The sequence below is a fragment of the Euleptes europaea genome, chromosome 4 (genome assembly GCF_029931775.1).
Source record: "Euleptes europaea isolate rEulEur1 chromosome 4, rEulEur1.hap1, whole genome shotgun sequence".
Taxonomy (NCBI): domain Eukaryota; kingdom Metazoa; phylum Chordata; class Lepidosauria; order Squamata; family Sphaerodactylidae; genus Euleptes; species Euleptes europaea.
In genome coordinates this window covers 29,215,997-29,243,662 of record NC_079315.1, presented here as the reverse complement: position 1 = coordinate 29,243,662, position 27,666 = coordinate 29,215,997, and the positions used below count along the sequence as shown (strand labels likewise).

The window sequence follows — 27,666 nt, the reverse complement described above, 5'->3', positions numbered from 1 at the left end:
CCTGTCAAGTCACAGCTGACTTATGGTGACCCCCGTAGGGTTTTCAAGGCAAGAGGATGTTTCAGAGGTGCTATTGCCGTTGCCTGCCTCTGCATGGGCTGAGAGAGCTCTGAGAGAATTGTGACTGGCCCAAGATCACCCAGCAGGCTTCATGTGGAAGAGTGAGGAACTGAACCCCATTCTCCAGAGTAGAGTCCGCTGCTCTTAACAGCTATGCTGGCTCCCCTCAGCTTACAACTTTGCAACTCTCAAATTGCTCCTCGTTCCTCTCAGCATTCTGTCTGTTGTTAAGAGGTGAGACCCCAGCTGACTTTTGAGGCAGAGATAATGGCTAAAGTGCTGAATCCTGGAAAAACCTAGGTTCAAATCCCTGCTGAGCCATGAGGGCACTAGGCCAATGTCAACCTTTCCAGACCGAAGACCCAACTAACCACATCAGCATATAACCCTTCAGCTGTAAGCATGTCACAAGGAGTCATATGGTATCACAATCATGTCACAGGAAGAATACCCAGATTCTAAAGAACCTGCTTGAGCTCAAGAGGAATCTTCTCCAACTCTGAGGGACCTCTTCCTGTTATCCTGCTCTTCCTCTCTGCATGCAAGTAAAGAGAGGCATGAGGTGTCCTCGCTACGTATGTACATTAGCAGCAGATCCTTCCATAAAGCAGAAAAATATGTGACAGCTCTTCAAGGGCTTGTTATCCTACATATGGGTCTCCGTGACCTGCTTGAGGGCCCCAGTCCATGGGCTGGACCACTACAGTAGATGACCTTGGGCCAGTCACTCTCATTCAGCCCAATTTACCTCATGGGCTGCTGTTGTGTTGACAGAATTGGGGGAGATAAACCTGTTTGTGCCACCCTGAACTCATTGGAGGAAGGCTGGGATGTATTTCCATCATCCAGACTCAGAACACTTCCACATACCGGGTTTTGCTTCAGGAGTTTTCAGCTAACCTGATAAGCAGGCACGTGAAGGTCAAACTAGACTCTCATTCCCCTCAGTCAGACAGCAGCTGCTTAGGGCCATTGCTCTAGCCCCCCTGATAATTTTGGTTGCTCTTTTCTGCACCTTCTCAAGCTCTGCAATATCCTTTGTTAGGTGTGGTGACCAGAACTGCACACAATATTCCAAGTGTGGTCTCATCATAGATTTGGTGTAAGGAAAATGTGGGGAAAACTACTGTGCAACTGCTCTGTTGCCCCTGAGGCCTTCACTGAGGCAATGGAAAGAACAGAGAAAATCATCACAATATGGATGCAGCCAAGCATTGTGCTTTCTTATGTGTGCTTACACAGCAAGTGTTGCCAGGTGCTCACCCACTGGTGTATACCTGGGTCCAGCAAGAGAGATCCAAACAAACTTCCTTGCATGCAGCTGATGCATCAGACTAGATGCGACAAATTTTTGATGTGGATGAGAAAGAAAATCCAAATGTTGTACCACTATTTGTTTAGCACAATCACGACTAGAGTGGTACAAGTCCCTGTCATTTTAAGAACTCTATGGGTTGGTTCCACTGATCTCCTTCTGCTAAGTCCTTTAGCAGAAGAGTCTCATTGGATCCAACTCAATGAGGGTGGAACTTACATGATTAAAAGAAGAGAAGCGCTGTGCAAAAATAAATGTTTGTAGGCTTTGAAATGTGCTTTCCCCATCCTCTGGGACTATGCAGGATAGATACTCTGGCTAACAGCCCAAATGTCATATATTTTATTCCCATTCCAGCAGAATCTAATTCCCAAGTATTTAAACATTGTGAATAATTTTTAATATCCTATATTTAATATTATTGAATTTGTTCCTGAGATTTAAACCATCTGATCCTGCTTCTTACATTATATTAAGGACCACACACTAGTTTAGTTCCTTCCTCTTGGCTGTGGAATATCCTTAGCTCTCAGGAAGAGGGAAAAAACCCATCACAGCTTAAGGGTTCTTGTTGCATTTGGTTCTGTACAAATGCAGCTGTTTTGTAATGAAGTTGCATATCTGGTGTGTCAAAAGCTGTGTCAGAGTAGAGATTTAAAGGCACTGTGGACACACCAAACCATTTTTCTTTCGAAGTCCCAGGATTTATTTCAGCTGAACATAAGATATGTTTAAGCAACACTATAATAAGCTTTCTGTTTACTATAACACGTCTTTTAAGATGTTAAGTAACAGACCCCCCCTCCTCCAAAGGGAAAAAAAGTTTCTACCTTGTTGAGGCTCCTTGTCATTGTACAACGAAATAGCCCCACACAGTGCAATTCTCCCAAATTTCTTCATCTGCTCCATAGCAACGCTACTAAACGCACCTCCCACCTATGACACAGCAGTGGAAGAGAAAAATAAACTCAGAGCTGAACATTGGAGTCACATGCAAGAATATTGACACACAGAGAAAACTATGATTGGAACCTGGCTTTTCTACTTCCAACCAGATTGTTTCTTCCATTACCCCACACTTGTGCTCTCAGATAGAAAACCTTTTACTTAATTCTGAACCTGATCCCCAGATTATGGATCAAAAAACCCACACAATGGGCCAGGTACAGATAGGGGTGATGTTTCTGCAAACCTGGGGTTTATTCCATATTTTTTTAAAAAATAGGAGAGCTAAGAACCCCACCCCAATAAAAACACAGAGAATGGAAACTGAGCTCTTGATAAACACGATGCTATAAATCCTGGCACCACAGTGTGAAGAAAGGAGAGGAAGTAGTGATGTAGGAGGAGCAGGAAGGGAGAGAAAGTGGCAATGGGGTGGCAATGGGGTGGGGAGCAGCCCTGGGAGAGAAAGTGGCAATGGGGTGGGGAGCAGCCCTGGAGGCCAGGGATTTCCCTTCTGTACAAGTCTCTGGGTTCCCAGCTGTTCTTCCTTAACTCCTGCTTTCAAAGAGCTACAGGGCTGTTGATTTACTTTACAGTAACCTAGAAAGCCATTAGGATGAACTCCAGGCCTTGAACTACTATTGGCCAACTTTATCTTTTCATAACTCAATTTCTAGGCAGTTAGATGTGACCATGAAGGATCCAAGTATGGGACAGGGATCTGGTGGTTGAGTGGACAGGGCTACTAGAGTGAAGAGCCATGGCCGCCTGGGTGCCACATATATGACTTCCGCCTTCTCCTGTTTGATTTTGCATAGCTTTGAGGACATGTGAATTGGGAGAAGGATCTTGCTACCTTGGCAAAGGAGTAGCCAAAGACTCCTTCTTCATAGTACAATGTTGCTCTGTTGCACGTACATGTACTGCACAGAAAGGGTAGACTGCTGTATGGACACTCTCCAATTTGGCTACAAACCCATTACCATTATATGGCCTATTTATTTCATTTAAATGTTTTTTTTTTTACAACTCTTGAGATTGTATGGGATGGGATTGTATTACAAGGTTGCACTAGGCCTACAGCAATGGTTGCTAGCTTTTAACCTTTACTGCATCCATAGGCATGGACACAGATACACTAGCTCAGCTTCCACTGCATCACATTGAGACAACCTCTCATTGCTATTTTCCAGGGTCGCCAACCCCCTGGTGGGGACAGGGGATCCCTGCCCCCTCCTGTTTCCTGTTGCCTCTCTGAGTGACAGCAGAAGAAGAAAAAAATTAAGTGTCTGTTGGTCTCACAGTGTGACATCATTTCCAAGAAAACCTGGAAGTGACATCACACCTCTCTAGGAATTGCCAAAAACTCTATGGTAAATTTCTGGCAATTCCTAGAGTGGTGTGACACCCCCCATGTCCCATTCCTCTGCCCCCACGTCTTGCTGGTTGCATGGCTAGGCCTGGCAACCCTATTGCTTTCCCAAGGACAGAAGAGATAGAGCTGGTGTGGGGTAGAAGCTAGAGTATTGGCCTAGAATTTAGGAGACCTGGTCAAAATCCTCATTGTGAGTTAAAGCTTGCTGGGTGACCTTGGGCCAGTCAACCTCTCTTAGCTGAACACACTTCACAGGATTGTTGTGAGGGGGAAATGGGGGGAAATCCTATATGTTGCCCTGAGCTCCATGGAGGATATATGTGATAAACAGACAAACAGACATTATCTTCATCATATCAAAGTCTTTGCACATAAATTCAACAAGGACAACTCAACAAGAAAAGACATAATCAGACATAAGAAAGACCACATTTTTTCCCTGTAAAGGTAAATTGTTCCAGCCAGTACTGTTTGGAAGCAGCTATTCCTGTCATGCAGGAAGGTATTTGACTCTTCAACCCCAGCTTGGGTTTTGCTAATCAAAACGGAGATCCCGCCACTGTTACTAGCATTGTAAAAGGAAGAAAAAAACCTAGATGAGCTTTTAATGGACATGCCTTGCTTTAATTTGAACACCACCATGGGCAGCTCCTTTCCGATTAGTGAAACTGAGCAGGGGCTGAAGGGTTAAACCCATCCTCTCACCCCATCTAGCCCCCACAGGCTGCTGTCCTGAAAAAAAGTTTATGACCCTTGTAAAATATCCTGTGTCCCAAGGCCTGTACAGAGCTGTGCTTGGCTGTAACTTACATTATCAAAGTAGCAGTCGTAGCCATCAGGAGATGCTTCTTTCAGAGTCTCTGCCAGGGAACGCACAGTCTTGTAATTAAAGGCAACGTCAAAGCCAAGATTTTTTAGATAGGCCACTTTTTTATCCGAACCTGCGCTACCAACCACTTTGCAACCCTGGAAGATTAAAACATGGGGGGGGGGGGGAGAGAAATTAAAACACAGATAATCTGCATCTAGCAGTTTCAGCACAAAGGTTTTTTTTTACAAATTACAGGCCTAATGCTACAAGCAAGACTTAGCTTTGCCATATCTCATGCTCGTTCATCTTCTCTGCAGATTCCTGAGTATCCAGAACCCCACTCTTACAAGGAAGGAGATGACATGACATCATCCTTTATTGGCATAAAATCACTATACATACATTTGCGTGCAGAAATAAAGATTCTGGGGTATAGGCTTACCAAATAGTTAAAGGACACTTTCATGAAATAGTGTTATGGGTTAATCCATCCATGATTCTTTCTAACTAGTATCAACTAGTATCATCTGCTCTAGCTGGCAATGGCTCTCCAGGGTCTCAAGTAAAGATCTTTTACATCACCTACTACCTGCTTCTTTTAACTGGAGATGCTGGAGACTGATAGTGGAAGAAAAAAGAGGGGAATAAAACCCAATCTGCTCTACTAGGTTGATACCTGCACACATAGTATATGAGAGACATATACTAACCAGTATTACAACTAGAACCAATCTGACCAGATGTTTGAATAACTGGTAATAGATTTTACAACTTATACACATGCCTGGTTGGGTTTGAAATGTTTGTATATGCATTTATTTATTTCTGTAAATGTGTGCAGGCTTAACATGTGTTGTAATTAACCACTGATGAAGGCCCAATAGGCCGAAACGCGTTTGGTATGTGGTTACAGTGATCAACCCTAGGAAATGCCATTGTGCTATTTTAATGTTTTTAAATATTTTTAACCTTTACTTATTCTATATATACATAGAAAGAAAATAAATATTTTTTCTTTCTACCCAACCTTGGGTACCCAGATGCTGGAGACTGAACCTGGGATCTTTTACATGTAAAGCAGATGCTCTACCACTGAGCCACAATTCGTTCACTAAAAGAAAATTCACATCACTTGCATCTGTGAAGCTGCTCCTTAGGGGGAGTGCAAACCTGTCAAGAATAGATTCTTGTTAGGTGAAACCAGCGTGGAGTCCCCATGGTTCTGTCCAGAGAAGGGTCAGATGGCATCTTGGAGCTGTGCTTAGATCTGGGGATGTCCAGTGGCCATGGAATCAGAAGCACGTGATGGTACCAAGATGGAATATGCCAGCCCCTGTTCCATTCTCAGAACGGATCTATAGAAATACTCCCCCCAAACGGTGCATATGCCGGAGAAAACAGATAGGGCCATCACAGCATGGGTGGAAAAGGCGCAGACCAAGGGACCCTAATCGCCAGATCCAAGACTAGCGGAGGGCACTTTCCTGCTATTTGTTCAGGCTCAATTTCTCCTTCAGAGATAGATGGCTCAGGAGAATGAGACCATAAGGAATGAGTCTTGGGAGGGATGAGGATTCCTGCATTGGTTCAGGGCCAGTGACTACTTGGGGCCTGGATCCCTTCCCAGCCAAGCGCATCTTCTTATGTTTGGTTTTTGATTTTGCCTTCTCAGTTGGTGGTTCAAAGGAACTTCTGGGCGCTACAGATGATGATGGCAACACAGATCAACGGTGAGGTGTTTCCAGTCTCAGGAGTGATACTATCGAGGCCAGTCTGTAGGGATATGGCTCTGCTGCCAGGTTGACAGGGCCTTTTCCTAAAGTGCTGCTTTCAATCTTGAGGCCCAATTGTTAAGAGCTTTAGGTGTAAATTGATAACAATATCTATGTGATATTATTATGGCCTTCATTCAAACACATCAGGCAGAAGTCATGTTTGTCCATATGAGTCATTTTGGTCCCACAACAGCAGCATTTCTTAAATAATGCCTTCGGAGACATGAGAAGGTTGATGAATGACCATATCAAGCTTGTTCTCAACCTCTTCTCTTTTTTAACCTCAGACCAATTGTGTTAGAATGATCTTCTCCTTGTGGCAGACAAGAAGGAACTGAGAGGAGGAGGAGCAGTCCACTTTGAGCATGTGACTTTTGTTGGGAAAACAGCATGTTGCATGCTCCGAAGGGAGGGGCGCCCTTTCAGAGTTTGGAAGCTAGAAATTTCTCTGCATGGCAGGCCTGCACATGCACAGACCCAAGGCTGAAGATACATAGGCCATACCTTTATACCCTGTGTGTCCACTGAGCCTCAGTTGATGAGTGAGCCTCAGTTGATGCTTCAAAGCTCTTTGTCTCTGTTTTTGCATGAAGGTTGAACCCTAAGAGGCTGGGTTTGGTTCTTCTACCCCCTTCCCATTCAGCCTGCACCTACAATTCTGGTAAGTATTAGATTTGTTAATATGCTACAGTCACACAGTTTTGCTTTGCTTTTCATTTACGTTATTTATAGTCCACATTTTTCACTGAGAAGAGTGAAAAGAATAATGTTAGGAAAAGTTGCGTGTAGCAGAAAAAGAGGAAGACCTAACATGAGATGATTTGACTCTATAAAGGAATCTACAGCCCTCAGTTTGCAAGACCTGAGCAAGGCTGTTAACGATAGAATATTTTGGAGGTCATTAATGCATAGGGCCGCCATAGGCTGGAAGCAACTTGACAGCACTTAACACACACACAAATGCATTTCTCATTAGGACTCAAGGTGGATTCCACAGAGTAAGTCAATACAATCAACAGGATGGGACATCCAATAAAACAATGCAATAGGATTTATATAGAAAGTATCTGGAACCAACCAGAAACCTGAAAATAGAAGTGAAGCGAAGCGTAAGTATCCCCATGATGCATTAAATGATGCACAAATTACATATTAGGATCCTACTTACAGTAACAGGTAACATGAACTATATAGCGGTATAGAACACCATCTCTAAAGACCCCAAGTGTCTTTCTGAACCATTTTGTTACAGTACAGTCCTATTACCTGTGTCCAACTGCCCTCCTGAATAATTCAGTTTTGCATAGTTTGCAAAAAGCTAGGAGAGTGGGAGCATTCATGAGCTGAAGAGAGGAGACATAGCACTTGTCTTCTGTAGCCAGACTCCTTATAAAGCTGAGTTTATAATGGCAGTCCCATGAACAGTCAATGGCCAGATGTTGCAACCACATAAACCATTATTCAGAACATCATCTTACCAAGGGAGGGGCCATGCCTTAGTGGTAGTGCATCTGTTTGGGTTGCAAAAGTCCCAGGTTCAATCCAAAGCATCTCCAGTTAAAAGAATCAGGTAGGAGGTGATGCAAAACACCTTGACCTGAGACCTTGGACAGCTACTGCTAAGCTGAGCACATAGTACTACTGACCTTGATGCCCTAAGGGTCTGATTCAGTAGAATGCCTTCTGAGACATGGCCAGGTTGATGAATAACCATATCAACCTTGTAAAAAACTTGTTTCTCAACCTCTTTTTTCTCTTTTTTTTAACCTCAGACCACTTGTACTAGAATGATAAGCTAGTATAATGATTCAGTATAAGGCAGCTTCATGTGTTCAAGGAGTATGCAACCTTGTTCTTCCTTACAGGTCTCTATGCAATACTGAAATGTGCTGTTATGATCACGTACTGCTGTTTTGGCAATTTGCCCAACCACGCTGCCCACGGCACCAGCTGCTGAGTTGATCAGTACAGTCTCCCCTGGTCTAAGCTTGCAAACCTCAAGAAGGCCAAAATATGCAGTAAGCCTGTAGGAAAGGGGAAGAAAAAGGTTATGTTCACAGAAATCTTAACACAAAGTTGTGCTTGGCATAGATGCCCAAATGATGAAGTCAAAATGGCCCAAGGAAGTAATGAGAGATCAATCACAGCGGCACAGAGTATCTGTACCTTTAAGAACTGCATAGAAAACAGAGTTGCACTTACCTGTAACTGCTGTTCATTGAGGTCTTCGGTGCAGACACACGTGGGACTGCGCCTGCGCGCAGGCCTGCCACCGGAAAAAACTCAATAGCCTTAGTCCTCAACCGGGGATGCCCCTCCCTCACAGGCGGGGCCGGCTTTCGCGCCGCGCAGCCCGCATGCTCTTGGGCGGGGCATCCCCTTCCCTCCTCAGTTCCTTCTCCGCCGCCGACCAAGACAGCCAATAATACTGGTAAATACTCAATTTCTAACCAATAAATCTTTCCTTTTGCTTTAGGTCGACAGTGGGGATGGAAGGGAGGGATGTGTGTCTGCACCGAAGACCTCAATGAACAGCAGTTACAGGTAAGTGCAACTCTGTTTTCATTTTCTGTCTTCGGTGCAGCCCCACATGTGGGATAGTCGCAAGCTTACCCAAAAAAGGTGGTGGGGTCGACTTAAGAAAAAAGGGTCTGGAGAACTGCTCTGCCCACTGCTGCATCCTTCCTGGCTTGCAGGTCCAGTGCGTAATGTCTCACGAAGGTATCCTCTGAAGACCACGTCGCCGCTCTACAGATGTCTCCAACTGGAATCCTCCTGTGGAGAGCAGCAGAAGAGCCCTGCGCCCTAGTGGAGTGTGCCCTAATGCCTAATGGACATGTCAACTTTGCCTGCTTGTAAGCTATTCTAATAGCTGAAACCACCCATCTTGCTATAGATTGGGCCGAGGCTGCTTTTCCCTTCTTGGGTCCCTGATAGCAAATGAATAATGAGTTAGACCTTCTAAACAATTTGGTACGGTCAATGTAGTAAAGGAGCGCCCTCTTTACATCAAGTGAATGTAATGTCCGTTCAGCCTGAGAGGACGGGTTAGGAAAAAACACCGGTAAGACTAAATCTTGAGCCAGGTGAAAAGATGATATCACCTTGGGTTTAAATCTGAAGCTAGGGTGAAGGACCACCTTTTCGTTATAAACCCTGAGAAAAGGGCTATCGATACGAAGGGCTGCTAGTTCCCCCACCCTTCTGGTTGATGTCACAGCCACAAGGAAGGCTATTTTAGCCGACAAGAAGGACAGATGCACCTGGGCCAAAGGCTCGAAAGGTGTCAGCATCAGTTTTGCCAATACCAGGGAGAGCGACCATTGTGGTGTTAGAATCGGGTTAGGAGGAAACAAGTTATTAAGACCTTTCAAAAAACGCTTTGCAAGAGGATGGGAAAACACTGTATGTCCCTCCACCTTATCATGAAAGGCGGAAATAGCTGCCAGATGAACCCTTATGGAGGAGACCGCCAGGCCCCTCTTGGTTAATTCTAGCAGATAATCTAAAATCTTAGGAATAGGGCAGTTAAATGGGGAATAGCCCTGTTGCTCCACCCAGGTTAGGAACCTATCCCATTTCCTATCATACGAGTAGCGGGTAGAGGGTCTTCTAGCCTGTAAAAGGACCTCTTGAACCGGTTGTGAACAGCCCACTAACAAGAGGGAACTATTCTCCATGCCATGAGGTGTAGTCTCTGCACATCGTGGTGGGCCAGATCCCCCCAGCGAAGTAGGTTCGGGTGATCGGGTAGCGTCTTGCAGTTCCCTCCCGCTAACTGAGTGAGGAGGGTGAACCATATTTGTCTCGGCCACCTGGGAGCTATGAGAATGCAGTCGGTGTTGTCTGCAGCTATCTTCCCCAGTACTCGAGCAACTAGGGGGAACGGAGGGAAAGCGTAAAACAGACTGTTCGACCAGGTGAGTTGGAACGCATCCCCCAGGGAGGAGGGGTCGCTCCCCGCTAGTGAGCAAAATTCCACTGCTTTCTTGTTGTCCCTGGTCGCGAATAAGTCTACCTGAGGGGTGCCCCATTCCTGAAAAATGGGGAAGAGAAACTGATCTTGTAGCTCCCATTCGTGATTTGTGGTAAAAACCCTGCTCAGTGAGTCTGCCTGTGTGTTGTGGACTCCTGCTATGTGGATGGCACGCAAATCTATATTGTGTATCCCAGCTATTGCCCAAATCTTCTGGGCCTCTCTGCACAGGGGGATGGAACCTGTACCCCCTTGTTTGTTGATGTAAAAAACTGTGCATGAGTTGTCCGACTGTAGAAGTGTCCTTGAGTTCTGGAGGATATCTGAGAGAGAGGTAAGAACGTAACTTACTGCCTTCATCTCTAGAAAATTTATGTGCATTGATGACTCTCTAGGGGACCATCTACCTTGAATAGAATGATTCCCACAATGACCACCCCAACCCTCCATGGAGGCGTCCGTGGTAACTGTAAAACTTGGAGTCCAAAATCCCAGGGGAACCCCTTTTAGAAGGTTGGTTTCTGAAAGCCACCATTGTAGTGATCGCAAGATAGGCCTGGGAATGGACAATCTGTACCACTTGGAGTGGCGAGAGAAGTCATAGGATCTAATGAACCAATTCTGCAGTTCCCTCATTCTCAGCTTAGCTAGAGGGGTCACCACAGTGGTCGAGGCCATAAGGCCTAATAACCTCTGTATGGAGACCACGGGCTGGTGTCTATATCGCATGAAAAGGTGAATTAGCCCTCTAATGGAGGACATCCTCTCGGTGGGGAGGAAAGCCCGACCCGCCCTAGAGTCTAACACGGCACCAATAAACTGAGCCCTGGGTGATGGAACTAACTTAGACTTCTTCAGGTTGACCATCAGCCCTAACCTCGTACAGGTAGAGAGAACTAGCTGTAGATTAGAAGAGAGCAACTCTGGGCTAGAGGCTGTAAGCAACCAATCATCAAGGTAGGGATAGATCGTGCATCCCTGATTTCTGAGGAAGGACATAACTACTGCCATGCACTTCGTAAAAACTCTGGGGGCCGTGGCGAGGCCAAAAGGGAGGACAGAATATTGAAAATATTCAGATCCATAACGAAACATTAAGAAGTGCCGATGTTTGGGGTGGATAGAAACGTGGAAGTAGGCGTCCAGGTCCAACACTGCGAACCATGTACAGGGTGTAACAAGTTCCATCACAGAGGGTAAGGACACCATTCTGAACTTAGAAACTCATAAATATTTATTCAAAAACCTGAGATCAATGATGGGTCTAGAGCCCCCATCTTTTTTATCAACCATAAAAATTCGAGAAAAGAAACCCAAACATGGGGGGTTAACTTTTTCAACAGCACCCTTTTGGATAAGTTCAACCAGTTGTGGTGCAAACTCAGGGAGGGGGTTATCTGCCGCAGAACTGGCAGGGGAACAAGTGGGAACGGATTTGAACTCCAGGCGGTAACCCTGTGAAATGACCTTGAGAACCCAGGTATCAGAGCAAATAGTCTGCCAGGCTGCAGAGAACTTTGCCAACCTATTTAGGAACGGCAGCCCCTCCTCAGGGGAATGCGGACATAGTCAGAATTTTTGGGAGGGTTGTCTCTGGTCCTTGTTTTGGGTGTTGGGAGTAGAGCGCTGCTTGAAGCCGTGTTTCGGCCTGGGGTGTTGATGTTGAAACTTTTCGTGCTGAGGATACGGGTGGAATCTTTGGAATCTTGGGAACCTATTGAAGGAGGGACCAAAGGATTGTTGACGGAACTGGGGCTTGTCTCTCTGTTGTTGGTGGAAGGCAGGAGTCACCCCCAGGGACCGGGCGGTCTGGCGGTCCTTCTTAAGATTTGTAAGGAACTGTGGTCGATGAGGCAAATAGGGTGTCCCCTTCGAAGGGGAGATCCTCAATGCGCGACCTTGTGTCTAGAGGGAGGGCAGTAGAGCGGAGCCAGGAATGGCGACGTAGAGTGATTGCTGAGGCCATTGTTCTAGCTGCACTGTCAGCTGCATGTTTGCCTGCGTTGATCTGCTGTCTCGACAGACGCGTGGCTTCTGCTTGTATAAGGCGCAAGGCATTTTTAGAGTCCTCCGGGAGCAGGTCAATATGGGGGGCAATCTTCTCCCACAGGAATAGCTGGTACCCCCCCATAATAGTTTGGTAGTTAGATATACGAAAATTCAGAGCAGCAGAAGAGTAGGTCCGCCTGCCCAACTGATCTAAACGTTTACTCTCCTTATCAGCGGGAGATGAGTGTGGACCCTGCCGCTGTCGGGATTGCATCTCTGTAGTTACTATGGAGGAGGGAGGAGGATGAATCGTGAGAAATTCAGCCAACTCAGGTTTTATTCTGTACAGATTCTCCACCTTCTTGGAAGAAGCTGGGAGTGAAGCAGGTTTCTTCCAAAGAGACATAGCTATCTCGGAAAGGCCTTCCAATATGGGGAAGGCAGCAATACCCGGTGTGTCGGGGTAAAGACGGCTAAGAATCTTGTCCTTAGGTCTATTGTCTGTTGTGGAAATATTAATGTCCAGTGCTTCAGCCATCTGTATCATTTGCTCCGTCCGGAGCTTGAGGTCTTCAGATGGTGAAATGGCATCTGTATCCCCTACTAGTTCATCAGGAGAAGGTTCTGATATATCCTCAGAACCTTCGTCCTTAGATTCTACCTCGTCTGCTTCTGACTCCTCTCTGGGAGTGCGCTGAGTCAGGGGGGTAAATGGAGAAGGCAGTTGAGGTGTATGAAGGACCACCGGTTCGCCTCTAAAGGATAGCTGTCTAAAGCGGCAAAATTCTATCCAGTCCTTGACCAACTCTGGGGATATTGTAGGAACAGATGTAGAGGGAGCTGGTTGAAATATCTGTTGTGGTACCGAGGGGGTCGGTACCATGGAAGCCAGGTCCAGTGGGTCTGGATCCGAGATGAATGGAGGACCTTCAAGCGGGTCTAGGTCGACCTCGGAGTAGGAATGGAACGGGGAGCCGAGGTGAGGTGAGGGTGTCCTCGGTACCGAGGGCGGTGCCGAGGGCGGTACCGAGGGCGGTACCGAGGGCGGTACCGAGATGGTAGCGTCCGGTGCCGAGGGTTTCGGAGCTGGTGCCGACTTCTTCTGCGTCGAGCGGTTGGAGCCATGATGCTTCTCGAGGTGTTTGGTCTTGTGCTTGTGTTTCTTATGGCCCTGAGGTGGATCCGAGGAGCTCGGGTCCGAGGGTCTCGGCATCGAGCTGGTACCGGGGATCGGTACCGATCTAGTCGACTGCGCATCTCCCGGGGTCCTGGAACCCGTCGAGGGAGAGGGGGCCGAGAGGGCTTTTTTCCAAAGTTCTGCGCTCAGCCGGTGCGCGCGAGCATTGCGAGACCGGGTAGAGAAACCTTGGCAGATGGCGCATTTAGACACGTTGTGCCCTTCACCCAGGCAGGTTAGGCAGAGTTCGTGTTGATCTGAGTGCGGTATTTTAGCCGGGCACGTCTTACAGATCTTGAAGGGGGCCTTGGAGGCCATCTTAGGCGCTAGCACCAGATCAAGGGAGATTGCGAATAAACTTTTCTTTCGTTTTCGTCCTTTAGTTACAATAAATTTATTTTTAAGTTTCTTTTCTTTTCTTTTCTTTTTTTTTTTGTAGGAAGAAGGGGGACCGCGGACGCGGCCTAAAGGACTTACGAACGCGTTGAGGTAAGGCAAGGAGCTCCGATCCAAGCGGCGGCAAGAAAGGAACTGAGGAGGGAAGGGGATGCCCCGCCCAAGAGCATGCGGGCTGCGCGGCGCGAAAGCCGGCCCCGCCTGTGAGGGAGGGGCATCCCCGGTTGAGGACTAAGGCTATTGAGTTTTTTCCGGTGGCAGGCCTGCGCGCAGGCGCAGTCCCACATGTGGGGCTGCACCGAAGACAGAAAATGAAGAGGGAATTTCAGTTGCTGCAGCTTTTCTTCCTTTTGCTTTACAAGCTGCTGAAAGTCCCTCTTCTATCCAACTCTGGAAAGATGCCCATTTCTCAGTCACTGGCCTTTTATGCATTCTTAGTTTCCTCACATCTAACTTCCTGTTTCGTCTGTTTTCCCAATTATACGTGTTTTTTGCTCCGACAGTTGATTCGACATCACACAGATTTAGATGAAGCGTTTCTCCCTGTAGTTTAAATCAGCAGCCTTTTATGCTTCATAAAAACTGGTGTTATATCTTCTTTTAATTATGTTATAGCAATTAAATTACAAACAAACATACTCTACAACGCAACAGGAAAGAAAACAATACAAACAGTCAAGCAGTATACCAAAACAAGCTTAACTGGGTGAGCCCATATGATTTTGTTTTCATCTTATACTCTACCCTATATTCTACTATTCTTATTTTAGGATATTATATCATCTAGCTTTTATGCTAATTTTTATGCAGTCATTTATCTCATAATATATATGGTTTTTATTTGTGTGGTATAGCTAGTCTATATTAAATCACGTTAAGCCATTTATTATCACTAACTTATTTTCCAGTATTATCTTGTATCTAACATTTCATTACTGTTTATACTTTGCACTTGCATAATAAATCTATTCAAGACGGAATACTGTATCATTTATAATTATGTGTAAGCTTATATATAATGGCCAAGTTCCCCAATAATAAATTTCCCAGCGAAACCTTATGACTAAAACAGGTGTTATATCGAATTGACCACTAGAGGGAGCAACACACGTGCATAACCGAATTACCCCTCCCCCCAAAAAAATAGGAAGTTAGATGCAAGGAAACTGAGAAAAAGGCCTCTGGCTACTCCACAGTAAACCATGCTACAAAAAAGTAAGAATTATTCAAGGCCAATTCACACAACTGTTTCTGAGATGGAAATATTACCATCTATCTGTTCATTTTTATCCCTCCATTCTTCAAAGGAGCTCAGGACAACATGGTTTTTCCTTAAACATTCCCCTTCGCTTTACTGGAGAAGATGGATGAATCTTCTCCAACTAATTTTGGAAGCTATCCCCCCTATTAGAAGCTGCTTAAGTTTAATTCTGAGTTTCACAAACCCTCTGTGAAAGCCAGCCCCCTGGGGGACACAGGGGATCCCTGCCCCCCACTCCTGTTTCCTGTGGCCACTCTGAGCGACAACGGAAGAAAAAAAAATTAAGTGTCTGTTGGGCTCACAGTGTGACATCATTTCCAGGAAAATCTGGAAGTGACATCACGTCTCTCTAGGAATTGCCAGAACCTCTATGGCAAATTTCTGGCAATTCCCCACCATGCTGGTATCTTGTACATTGCTCAAGTTGTGTACTGTTGTGATTGAGTAACCATGTTCAGACACCCAAGCTACACGCATAGCCAAGAAGCCGCTTGACAGAGGCCCCAACCCTTCTCTTTAGCATCAAGCAAGCAGCCTTACACACAAACATTGCAAAGGCTGCAATGTTCCCTCTCACGTAAGGAGGAACAGCCTCCCTCCCACCTATTCCTCCCGTTCTGAAACTTTCGTGTCTCCGTGTAAGGGAGCAATAGGGTCCCATTGTCTAATATAGCCATGCTTACACAGGCGGGGTATAAGCTAATGACGTGGCAGTTACAAGCTATACCGGATGTCAATTGGAATGTGAATGGTGTATAAAACCTCCTGCATTGCCCCCCTTGGGTGTGACCAGGGTGCAGAGCTTATCGACTATCCTGGTATCACCCAGCATGCCTTATTGAGCAATAAACCAGCTGTAAGCTCAATCAACCTCCTTCCTTTATTGCCTAAAAGAATATTCAGGTAATTAAGAGTATACATCAGTACCAGCCACAAGGAACTCTGGGAAAAGTCACTCCCAGGAAACCTGATATTCATGATAAGGTTCTTAGGTACTACATTTCTCACAACCAGAGTTACCAATCTCCAGGTAGTAGCTGGATATCTCCTGGGATTACAACTGATCTCCAGGCAATACCGTTCAATTCACATGGAGAAAATGGCCACTTTGGAAGATGGACTCCGTTACATTATGCCCCACTGAAGTCCCTGCCCTTCCCAAACCCCACCTTCCCCAGGCTCCACCCTCAAAATCTCAAGGTATTGACCAACCTGGAGCTAGCAACTCTACTCACAAGCCTTGGTGCTTGAGATGCTGCCAGAGAATTGTTCAAGGGGGTGGGGAGAGAGTGAAGAGACCACCCTCACTTCTACCACAGCAGCAGCCAGACAAGAGGCTGGGTGGAGTTTTTTTCGGTCCTGGAACACAATCCAAGCCAAAAAAAAAAAAAAAACCTTTCCCAGAACTTTCCCTCAGGCTGAAGGTTAGCGTTACAAAATACTCATTTTCATAGTTTAGCTGATTATGAACTTTGACATCATTACTTGAAACTCCTGCAGAAACTGGGTAAAAGAGGGGTCTGGGTAGAGTTGTTTTCCTAATTTTTTAAATGATTGCCATTTGTCTTTTGGACTTCAGAACAGCCACATAGCTCTTTAAAAGGGGGGAGCTAGGGCACCCTTGCCCTATGCCAACAGCGCATTATTGCAAGTATTGACTTATTCAGACTTGAAGGACAGTTTTCCTATCCCTGATCTCTTTTTTCCCCCTCAGGGTTGCAAGCAAACGTTTTTCTCCTCTTGTAGAAAAAAAATGTCCTCAAAATCAGACAGCAAGCACCTAAATTAACTTAGTACATTTAGTGCAATGACACGAAGTCTATGAGATGTTTCTCCCACTGTCCTGGGGGAAAAGATTATCTACTCAACTTTTAAAACTGGCATAGCAAAGTTTATTGTGCCAGTTGAACACGGAGGCTGCAGAGCATCGTGCATTCTCTAAGGAACTGATAAGTATACATTACATAAACAGAGCCGGCTCTGGGAAGCAAGATGGGCATTTGCTGGGTCCAGAAGTCTGCCAAAGGGTTCACTGCCCCAATTGTGCTGCCATTCTATGCTCAAAGTCCCCCAAAAGATCAGAGGTGGTGAGAAAAGTCTTCATTTGTCCCCAGATGAAGGGGGCTTTGCCTAGGAGCTCGCCAAAATGCTGGAATCAGCATCCCTTTGATAACCCAAAGCTCTCCAAGATCATGCTTAAGTGTGGTGTGGCAGAATCCCCGAAACAGCCAACCTCACACACCACAGCAGCCACTTAATTACACAGAAGCCATGCTCACCCAGGCATGCCGATTGTTCCAAGAGCCAGAGATCTAGGAAGCTCATTTGGCCAGTCAGGGATCATTCGCTGTAAATCTTTGCCATTGGAGACAAAGCGAGTCGTCCAGCCTGCAGCAGACACAACAAAAGTCCCTACAGGATATGCAGGATCCCTGCTTTCCACAACCCTGTAACAAAACACACCCTATATGTTACAGACTAAAAACATCAGGTTATCCAAACACTTGAGCATCATGTGCTTTCTGTGTGCATTAAGGTACTGCAGGACTTCTTACACTGAATTGTACTATAGGATCACTCTCCAGCATGGGAGACAGAAAATGTGGCCTTATCCTGCACAGATGTGTGTGTGTGTGTGTAAAGTGCGGTCAAGTCGCAGCCAACTTATGGAGACCCCTTTTGGGGTTTTCAGGGCAAGAGAGACTAACAGAGGTGGTTTGCCAGTGCCTTTCTCTGCACTTCACAGATGTACTTAAAAGCAAATCCTGAAGGATTTGATGGGGCTTACTCGGAAGTAAGAGTGCACAAGATTGCAGTCTTGGGGCTAAACTAGATGTCACTTTTTAAAACAACTTGGGTCAGAGGTTTCACTCTCTTCACCCTCATTCTCCAGTCAGATGGCAGCTGCTGGGAACTAATTTCCCAAGCGATGCTGGGTGCTGAGGGGTTGAAAGGGAAGGATTAGAGCATAACTACAAAATACTTGTTTTCCCCCAGATATGAGTCACTTTCTCCCATCTCCACAGCAGCTGTAGGTAATGCCATTAAAAAAATTGGAGGGAGCCCGATTTGGCTTGGAGAACCCCTTACCGTGGCGTAAGAGGTTCTCAGCCCCCCTCCTGGTGCCCTTTTTCTTGAGCTGAGGGAGTTATCTCCCGCACTGTGCATGTTTGGGTTGCTATGCTTGAAAGAGGGTGCTGATCTACTAGGATCCCAGATAGCAGTGGTGCAGGAGGGAGCAAGGGGCTTAGCGTCTAGCAGTCATCACTTTCTAGACATTCACGGCTGCCACCCAGGCCTCAGGCAAGCCTGATTAAGTGGCACTGCTATGGCTTGGCTTGCTTCCCTTCTTAGCACCTGTAGGAACAGAAAGCTGTGGCAAACTGCATTTGTAACGCTCTGCAGAAAACTATCTCTTAAAAAAAGGAACTGCTGTGAATTTTAATGGGTCATTTTTAATTAGGAAATTGCAGCAAAAAATTCTAAACTTCAAAATCCAAAGAGAAATTTGAAAGAAGAGAATTCCATATGCTTCCCTAAGTTCCAATGTTATTTCACAACAGATAATGACTGGGGTGTGTGTGTTTGTTATTAGTATAACAACATAATAATTGTTGCTAGCGTTCCAGTAGAAGATTCTTTAAATGCTTGACCAAGAAAGTTTACCAAGTGATTTTGGGTCAAATGCCAAACCCTAATTTGTGATGGAAAGGAGTGAAGGTAGACATCTTTGGGGCACATGAAACCAAGTCTTACCTTGCCACTTGGCTTCCTAACATTACATCGCCTTCCTTCATCCTCTTGCTGTAGGGTCTGCAAAGTAAAAAAAGGACCACGTTTAACAGACAATGTCAATTTAGATGGGAACAATTTGTTCTTGTCAAGGTTAGTTGCAATGGACTATAGGCCCCGAATAAGAATTTTTAAAAAATCATGTCTTTTGTTTTGTATTGGTAATATTTGATAACTGCTATAATTATGTTTATTGCCAATTTTTTAAAAAAACAGACCACCTTACTCCTGACTGAAAACAGATCGATTGGGCAGGAATAATTAAACTTTTCCTGACATAGAGGTATGTATCATAACCTATTGCTGGAGGTCAGCTGCTATTAAGAGTGCAGGAGCAGAGGGGGTGGGGGAAAAAGCTAGTAACTTCACTTGCGGCTACAAAAAATTAAACGGATATCCCGTATATAACAAAATAACATACACATAATCAAGACCATGTAGTGAGCAGTAGAATAAACAGTACCTATGGGTGAATCTATGGCTTCTTACTACAGTTCCTAAAAATATGACACTATACAACAGTGGTTCCCAAACTTTTTCAGGTCACTGCCCCCTTGGTTCCACAAACTCAACCCCAGCGCCCCCAACCCTATCCTATAAAAAGCATTATTCAAAATAGGGGTTTGCATGACTCACTGAAGAAGAAAATAACAATAAAATTTCAAAACAGTAACAATTAATAGCACATCTATTCAAAATCAAATTAAAACTTTTTAGTTGAAATTTATTCAACAAAACTGATGGACTTGATCCAGTGGTACCAGCTCTTGAAAGCCTGGAAAAAAATTGATAGTTTGCACCAAATTTGCCAGCATGGTGCCATAGCTTGATCTATTGTAAATTAGTGAACAATACAGTTGAAGGGGCCCCACCTCTAGCGCCCCCCCCCCGCTGCCCCCTTGCCTCTTAGGTAACCCCCCAGGGGGTGGTACTGCCCACTTCAGGAACCACTGCTATACAGTATAGTAGAATCATAGAATCGAATCATAGAGTTGGAAGGGACCACCAGGGTCATCTAGTCCAACCCCCTTCACAATGCAGGAAATTCACAACTACCTCCCCCCACACCTCCAGTGACCCCTACTCCATGCCCAGAAGATGGCCAAGGTGCCCTCCCTCTCATGAACTGCCTAAGAAACATAATTATGAATTTCCTTACCCATGGCTAGATGATCATATCATATGAAAGTACAACAAACTCATTAACTATTGCAGAATTGCTGGGATTATTAACCTTGTGGTGACACTAATCCTACAGAAAAATACAACTCCTAACGTACTGTAACTCCAGCAGCGACGTAAGCGTTATATAAGAAGAGAGCTAACTGGAGGGACCCAAGACAATACATGACTGAAATGTTTAGAGTTACCCATTCCAATATATTTCCTCAAAATTGTACCTCATGTAGGGGTCAACACTGAAGAACACAGATTCAAGCAGCACATCTGAAATGGAGAGGATGACCAATTAGACTAATTCTAAGTGAAGTAATGCCCCATGTCACAGCCCTACACATGGCAGCGAGCAGAAGAGAACACTGCTTACCTGCCAACACACCCAGCAAACTGGCCCCATCTCCAATGGCACACATCACCACATAAGCTTATTTAGCACATGAGCCAATTCAGGTAGCACATAGATGTCAGAGATGGAGACTACCCACACCTCCCCATACACATATACCACTGTGTTGTCTAAAATTTCCATCTCCTACAACAGAGCCATTTAGACCATTTTGCTAAATGATTTCATTCAAACTTTTCTTCCAATCTTGGTAACAGACTGAGGTGGTAAGATTCTGGCCAGCAAGCAACATCAGCCCAGTAAAGTAGGTCAGTGTTATTATCCCCATATTGCAAGTGGGGTTTTTGAGGCTGATAGTAGCTTGCCTCAAGCCACCTACTGGCAGATAAAAGTTTGAATCAGAGATCTCCCAGATCACAGCTTTGCCCTCCATAGCAGCCATTTTGTTCTGACACCCACTCTCAAAATTCCAGATGTGCCCACAGGCTCAACAAGGTTGTGGATCCTTGATAAGTTTAAACCTATTCTTAGAACTCAGATAATCAAAGGGGAAAAGGCAGCAATTGCATTTTTAAAAAGACTACATGCCAACAACTAAGATTCAGTTGCCAAAAGGTGACACATACTGAAGTAAGAAATCTTCTATTGGACCAACTTTTTGTTGGGAATGCAGAAACCAGTCACTTTTTAAACCGCTGATGGCATCAGGACGGGACTTGCTGGGATTATTCTTACAATCATATCTCTTCACAGCAAGCACACATGATTATTTTCATACAAATAAAATCTTACATCAAAGCGCATTTCACCTTTTTACTTACTCCAAAAGATTTACTAAGGGAAGGGATATGGCTCAGTGGTAGAGCATCTGCCTGGCATGCAGAAGGTCCCAGGTTCAATCCCTAGAATTCTCCAGTTAAAAACACCACGCAGTAGGTGATGTGAAAGAAGAAGCGTTGGTTTTTATACGCTGACTTTCTCTACCACTTAAGGAAGAATCAAACCGGCTTACAATTTCACCTTCCCTTCTCCTCCCCACAACGGACACCCCGTGAGGTAGGTGGGACTGAGAGAGCTCTGACAGCTGTGACTAGCCCAAGGTCACCCAGCTGACTTCATGTGTAGGGGTGGGAAACCAAGCCGGTTCACCAGATTAGCTTCCGCCGATCATGGGGAAGAGCGAGGAATCAAACCCGGTTCTCCAGACTAGAGTCCACCGCTCCAAACCACCGCTCTTAACCACTACACCACACTGGCTCTCCGCCTGAGACTCTGGACAGCTGCTTCCAGTCTGAGTAGATAATACTGACTTTGATGGACTCTGCAGCGTAAGGCAATGGCAAACCACTTCTGCTTCTCACTTGCCTGGAAAGCCTCATGCTGGGATTGCCATAAATCAGTTGCAATTTGACAGCACTTACATATGTAATTTCTTACGCTAAGTGACTGTTCTGCATGAGATCTGGCACTGTTGTGGGTGCACCACCTACCTAGTCAGGCAGCAAAGAACCTAACCACACCCAGTTCATGGCTATAACAGAATTATCCATTTGATTGACATACTCAAAGCTCTTTTTGCAACTCACGTTACTTCCTGGAATTCCTTGACTCAAAAGTGCATGAAAGCAGGGCATGACTAAACATGCATCACACACATAAATGATAATATGAGACTCATACAGCTGACTTGACTTTGTCCCACTAGTTCCGTCAATTTTCTCAAAACAATATTCCATGAGAAAGTTGTGGTCAACATGCATGATTTATTGGACTTCCGGTAGAGCGTTTGGTCCGAGCACCATTGTCTCTTGGGAGCTCCCAAGAGACACCAAGAGTCGTTTAGGTTTGAGGTGCAAAAAAGCACTCCAGCCCGGTTCTAAATAGTGGATCGGGAAGCAGTAATTCCCCTGCAGCCGTCAAGAATGGTTTGACTCCCATATTCTCTGAGAGAGGTTTCATTAAGCCTCTCGGAGATTTGGAAGTTGTCCCGATGGCACCGAGGGGGCTACCAATGCCATGAACGACTCTTTGGATTTAGGCTTTGACTTCCTCTATCCATTAACATCAAAGAATCTATGAAAAGAACAAGATGCCTCACCTTTGGAAGTCAGAGTGAGTAAAAAGACACTTTTTGCTTTCACTTTGATTGAGAAGATTTGAACGACGATAAAAATACCTATGAAAACTGCGTCTCCCTACCCAACGTAATGAGACTCTTTAAATAAATAAACGTCATTAAACGAACCGACAAAGACCTTATCAATTTGATCAGTGAGTAGACGCAATAAATGGGACTTTTGAATGACTTTACAACTACCAATTAAATGCTTTGAGGGGAGGGAGTGAGACGAAAACTCCCACACACACACACTTCTGGTTCTTTCCGGTTCAATCAGTCCTCCAGATGGGTCCCATTATGCATTAGACTGGATTTTGCCTCTGGACTATTGAGTCGGGGAGGAGGCAATAAACTCTGGGGGGGAGCATGGGGGGATTGTCAGCCACAGTTTACCAGAACAAAAGAGAGAAATGAGGTTCTCCAACTGCAGAAAAAAGAAATTGTGTAATCATCATATCAAGAAAATCACAAAATAAATAACATAATTAAAGCCATATGAACAATAAACCAGAAAATATATACAATTATCAACTTTATACATAGAAAACAACAAAAGAAGGAAATGAAAGGAGCATGAATATCAACATTTGTTCAAAAAAGATGAGGTCCTGGGTATAGCTCATAACATCAGTAACTTGTTCCTTCCCTTGCTGGCTGATTCCTTATCTGAGATATCTTATCTGTTACAACAGTGCTAGCAGTCTTTTTGTGCAAACACTGATATTCATCGGTTCTTGTAGGTTATCTGGGCTGTGTGACTGTGGTCTTGGTATTCTTTCCTGATGTTTCGCCAGCAGCTGTGGCAGGCATCTTCAGAGGAGTAACACTGAAGGACAGTGTCTCTCAGTGTCAAGTGTGTAGGAAGAGTAATATATAGTTAGAAGGGGGTTGGGTTTGAGCTGAGTCATTGTCCTGCAAAGTATTAAAGGTAATGTGCTAATCATTGTCCTGTAAGTATCAAGATAATGTGCTAATGAGGGTGTGATATGTTAATGTGGAACCATTGTATCCTGAAGTGATTGGTTAACATGTGGAATCCAAAGCTAATCCGCATGGCTATTGTGGACTGTAGTCTTTGTTAGTCCGGAGGTTTTCAGGACAGGAAGCCAAGCCTTATTCATTCTTAAACTCTCTTCTGTTAAAGTTGTGCTGATGTTTATGAATTTCAATGGCTTCTCTGTGCAATCTGACCAAATAGTTGGTAGAATTGTCCAGTATTTCAGTGTCTTGGAATAAGACCCTGTGTCCTGTTTGAGTCAGTCCATGGATCTCTTTCACACATACTGTTGTCAAGCCAACTTTCTCCCATCCTGTACCTGTGCCTTATGTGCTTATTCAGCCGCGAGAGTTACTTGGAAAAAGTTCAATGGGAAAATCTCTCAACCAGGGTTTTTTTCCTAGCAAATACTCTGCATGGGGTGAATTCCTTTAATAGTGGAACAAAGACAGTCTGGTTTGCCTCTCAGCTTTATTCTTATGTAATCACCCAATAGGTAAAGGCAAGCACTGGATCATTACTGACCCATGGGGTGACGTCACACCACAATGTTTACTAGATAGACTATGTTTACATGGTGATTTTCCATTGCCTTCCCCAGTCATCTACACTTTTCTCCCAGCAAGCTGGATAGTGTATTTATCGACCTGGGAAGTACTGAAACCAATTTCCATCAGGATCAAACTCAGGTCGTGAGCAGATCTTGGACTGCAGTACTGCTGCTTACTGCTCTGTGTCACAGGGCTTGTATAATCACCCAATACAAAGATAAAGTCAGAATAAGACAGATGTTTCTCTTACCTCCGTTGTTCAGTGCTGGTAATTCTGCCTCTTTGAGCTCAAAATCACTTAGTTTAGGGAAGCCCTCAAAATGCTTCTTCAGAACCCAGGATGCTGTCCGCACCATCTTTCAATATCTGAATAGTTAGAAAACATCCAATATTATAAACTGATGCACAAGTCAACATCTCCAGTGCAGTGTTTCCTGAACTTTTGGTTCTTGGGGCAAAGTTTTATTTTTCCATCCCCTGAAGAAGATTTGCTTGCCAATGCATTGTCTTTGCAGACATAAAAACTATTCACAATGAAAAAGATTGAACACTGAACAGCTATAAAGTGTTGCCACTGATTTAGAGGTATTTTCAAGATTTGACAAGGTCTGAACCGATGGTCACATTCCTGATATCTTTGAAGAAACTAATATGGAGACAACTGAATCAAAGATCAAATATATGTTTTCAATGGCATACTGCATCACTGAAAAGGAGATTGTGCTACTACTGTGCAATCTGCAATTACCGTATTTTCCCGTGTATACGACGATGTTTTTTCCTTTAAAAAATCAGTAAAAAGTTGGGGGTCACCTTATACACAGAATGCACAGGGGCTGCACTCATGCTCAGGCACACCCACCTGGGGAAAGAGGGGACCAAGGAACCTCCTTTCCTGGGGAAAGACGAGCGGAGCAACGGCCGGACGCTGCCAACCCACCTCAGCCCGGAAAACAAACCGGCGCCTGAAGACATTGCCGCTGGCCCCACACGTCAGCTGACGGATAGGGAAGAGAGGTGGGGAAGAGCCTGGACACCCTGCCAGCCGGTGTCCAGCCTTCAGATGGTCACCGTCCACCTCGCCCGACAGCTGACGGGCGGGGAGGGCCTGGAGAGCCAGCTGGAAAGTCCGGGCGAAGAAAAGCGGCCTGAAGAGGGTCACCACAACCCAGGGAGGGCAGAAGGGCAAGGGCGAGGCAACGACGGGGAGCGCGACCTCACGTGGGCTCTCTGAAAGAAGAGAGCCTGGGAGAGCAGGGAGGCTTCCTCTATGGCCTTGGGGCAAGCACGGATTGGCTGGGTGGGCGGGAAGAGAGAGAGGCTCGCTAATAAAGCCGAGGGGTTGGAGGCCAAGGAGGAGGCTGGCCAAATCGATCTGGATGCCTCCAGAGAGCAACCAAGCTGGCAAGCTTAGAGGAGGAGAGCTCTGACCCCTGTGAGTGGTGTGAGGCCGAGGAGACCTCCTCAGCTGAGACCCCTGCGACGACGGCTAATCCTCTTCCTGCCAAAGTCTGCTCCAATTCCACCTTTGATTAATGTCATTAACGTTGCGGGGGTAGCGTTTTGGCGTTATTACACTGCGTTAGCCCAAGCCCTCAAAAATGTCAGAAAATAAAACACAATTTTCATATTCTGCAAAATTAAAGTTAGAAGTCATCAGTTACTTTGATGTAGAGGATTTCCAATTCCATCTCTCTAAGACCTTAGCAGCCCTAGATCGTTCTGAAGATTCTGACCCCCACCCCCTCCCCGAGAAAAAGAAGGGCTCTAAGGAATTCTTTCACATGCATGATTGCCCGGAGAGGGTAGTGCCTGTGCCGGATTACTTCCTAACCCTGCTGAAGGCAGAATGGGAAAAACCGATGGCCGGCCAACAGTTTCCTCGGATTACCAACAATTTTTATAATCTGGCAATTAACACCATAGAATTGCTGAAAGTCCCCCTAATGGAGAATCCTGTTCCTGCCCTACATTCCTCTGATTTGGTCACTGAGGAAGGTCTAGTCTCCATTAAAGACCCAGCAGATAGAAAGGCAGAATTGGCTTGTAAGAAGTCACATGAGACCTCGGCCTTAGCCATTAGTGCCTCTATCACCTCAGCCTTAACATCAGTTACACACATTTTATATGTAACCTGTAGATCTTCCCTTCATTTCAAGCAAGTACTGCTGGGCAAAGTTACCTTCCTTCTCTCTCTCGTGGCAAAGAAAAGGAGGGAAATGATTGTAAGATAAGATTGAAATTGTAAACAGAAATGGGAAGTGTCTACAGTGACTCAGCCCTTTGTCAACAGCTTTTCGGGCGTCTACGGCCTTATCACAACCATATTGCAGGAGGTTGATTTCCAAGGCCAATAGTTACAAATCACACCCCTGAGAAGAAACAAAAATATGAATGCCATTCGAGAACAATACATTTACTTTTCTTCTTCTGAGATTGGAACTCTATGAACTCTCCTGATCTTTGAGATCTGCCAGTGAGGCAGAGGTTGGCACCTGTACGAAGACCAATGAGGTGAACAGCAGCTCTATGGGCCACTTTCAGGTGCAGAAAACATCTCTATACACTGGACTGCCAATCTCATCAATTGGTTTGGTCCTAAGAGGCAGCAGTCTGCAAGCAGGGATAAGCCCGACACAGATAGTTCTCTTAAAAATCAAACCAGCCTTATTCTAACTGCTGATACTCAAAAGCACAATTCACAGACAACTGGCAGGAAAGCCCATTTTTTTATCAGAGATTGAGAGCAAACAAGTTGCACTGGAATAGACTCCCATGCACAATATTTATTCACCCATGTATTGTCTGTAACATTACTTATCAATCGTGCTGATTATGAATTAAGGTGATTCAGAACTTAGATCACACCATCTTAAAGATTTACTTATTAATTCTCTGATTTCCCTATCTTTTAGAGCTGCCAAGCCCCTGGTGGGGGCGGGGGATCACCCACACCAGGTCCCTTTGCCCACCACTACCTGGAGAGTTGGTGGGAGAATTTTTTTTTAAAAGGCAGCCTAGTGTAATTACTGGAAGTTCTTACCAGAAGTGACAAAGCGTTGCTCTAGGGATTGCCAGAAACTATGGCTTTACCACAAAGTATCTGGTGATTCCTAGACTAAATCTTTGTCGCTTCCAATAGGAATTACTGGTAAGTACATGAGGCTACATTTTAAAAACATTTTTTCCCTGTTTGCTGCACCCCCATTCCCGCATCCCTGCTGCCTCTGGCAACACTCAGGGTGAAGAAGTGACATTTTAAGCACAGTGGCTTTAAAATTCTTATGCTGCCCTGAGAACACATGCATTTTAAAGTATTTCAGATAGCCAGTTTCGTATAGTGACTATAGTGTCAGACTAGGATTTGGGAGACCCAGGTTCTAATCCCGCTTTGCCACAGAACCTTCTCGGCGACCTTGGGCCATTCATGCACTATCAGCCTACTTAACCTATCTTGTGAGGATGAAATGGAGGAGAGGATAACAACGTAAGCTGCTCTGTGTCCCCATTTGGGGAGAAAGGCAGACTATAAATGAAGTAAATAAATAAAATAGCAGAAATGTCATACTAAGAATGAGGAGCCAGTGGGTTTAGTGGTTACA

At 45.1% G+C, this 27,666-nt stretch overlaps 2 protein-coding genes across 2 annotated transcripts in view; one reads left to right on the top strand and one right to left on the bottom strand.

The window, feature by feature from the left end:
- PTGR1 (prostaglandin reductase 1) overlaps positions 1-24,427 on the bottom strand; it is a 36,997-nt gene extending 12,570 nt beyond the window's left edge. Inside the window, exons 1-7 of the mRNA XM_056848056.1 lie at positions 24,315-24,427; positions 20,273-20,318; positions 18,837-18,893; positions 17,360-17,527; positions 8,188-8,305; positions 4,506-4,661; positions 2,206-2,311 (exon numbers count right to left, since the gene is read on the bottom strand). Coding sequence (XP_056704034.1) covers positions 2,206-2,311; positions 4,506-4,661; positions 8,188-8,305; positions 17,360-17,527; positions 18,837-18,893; positions 20,273-20,318; positions 24,315-24,420 — 757 coding nt within the window. The 5' untranslated portion in view covers positions 24,421-24,427. The remainder of the gene's footprint in view (positions 1-2,205; positions 2,312-4,505; positions 4,662-8,187; positions 8,306-17,359; positions 17,528-18,836; positions 18,894-20,272; positions 20,319-24,314) is intronic.
- The window catches only part of SMC2 (structural maintenance of chromosomes 2), a 180,977-nt gene that overhangs the window by 96,884 nt on the left and 56,427 nt on the right, over positions 1-27,666 (top strand). The gene's annotated exons all lie outside the window — the stretch shown is intronic.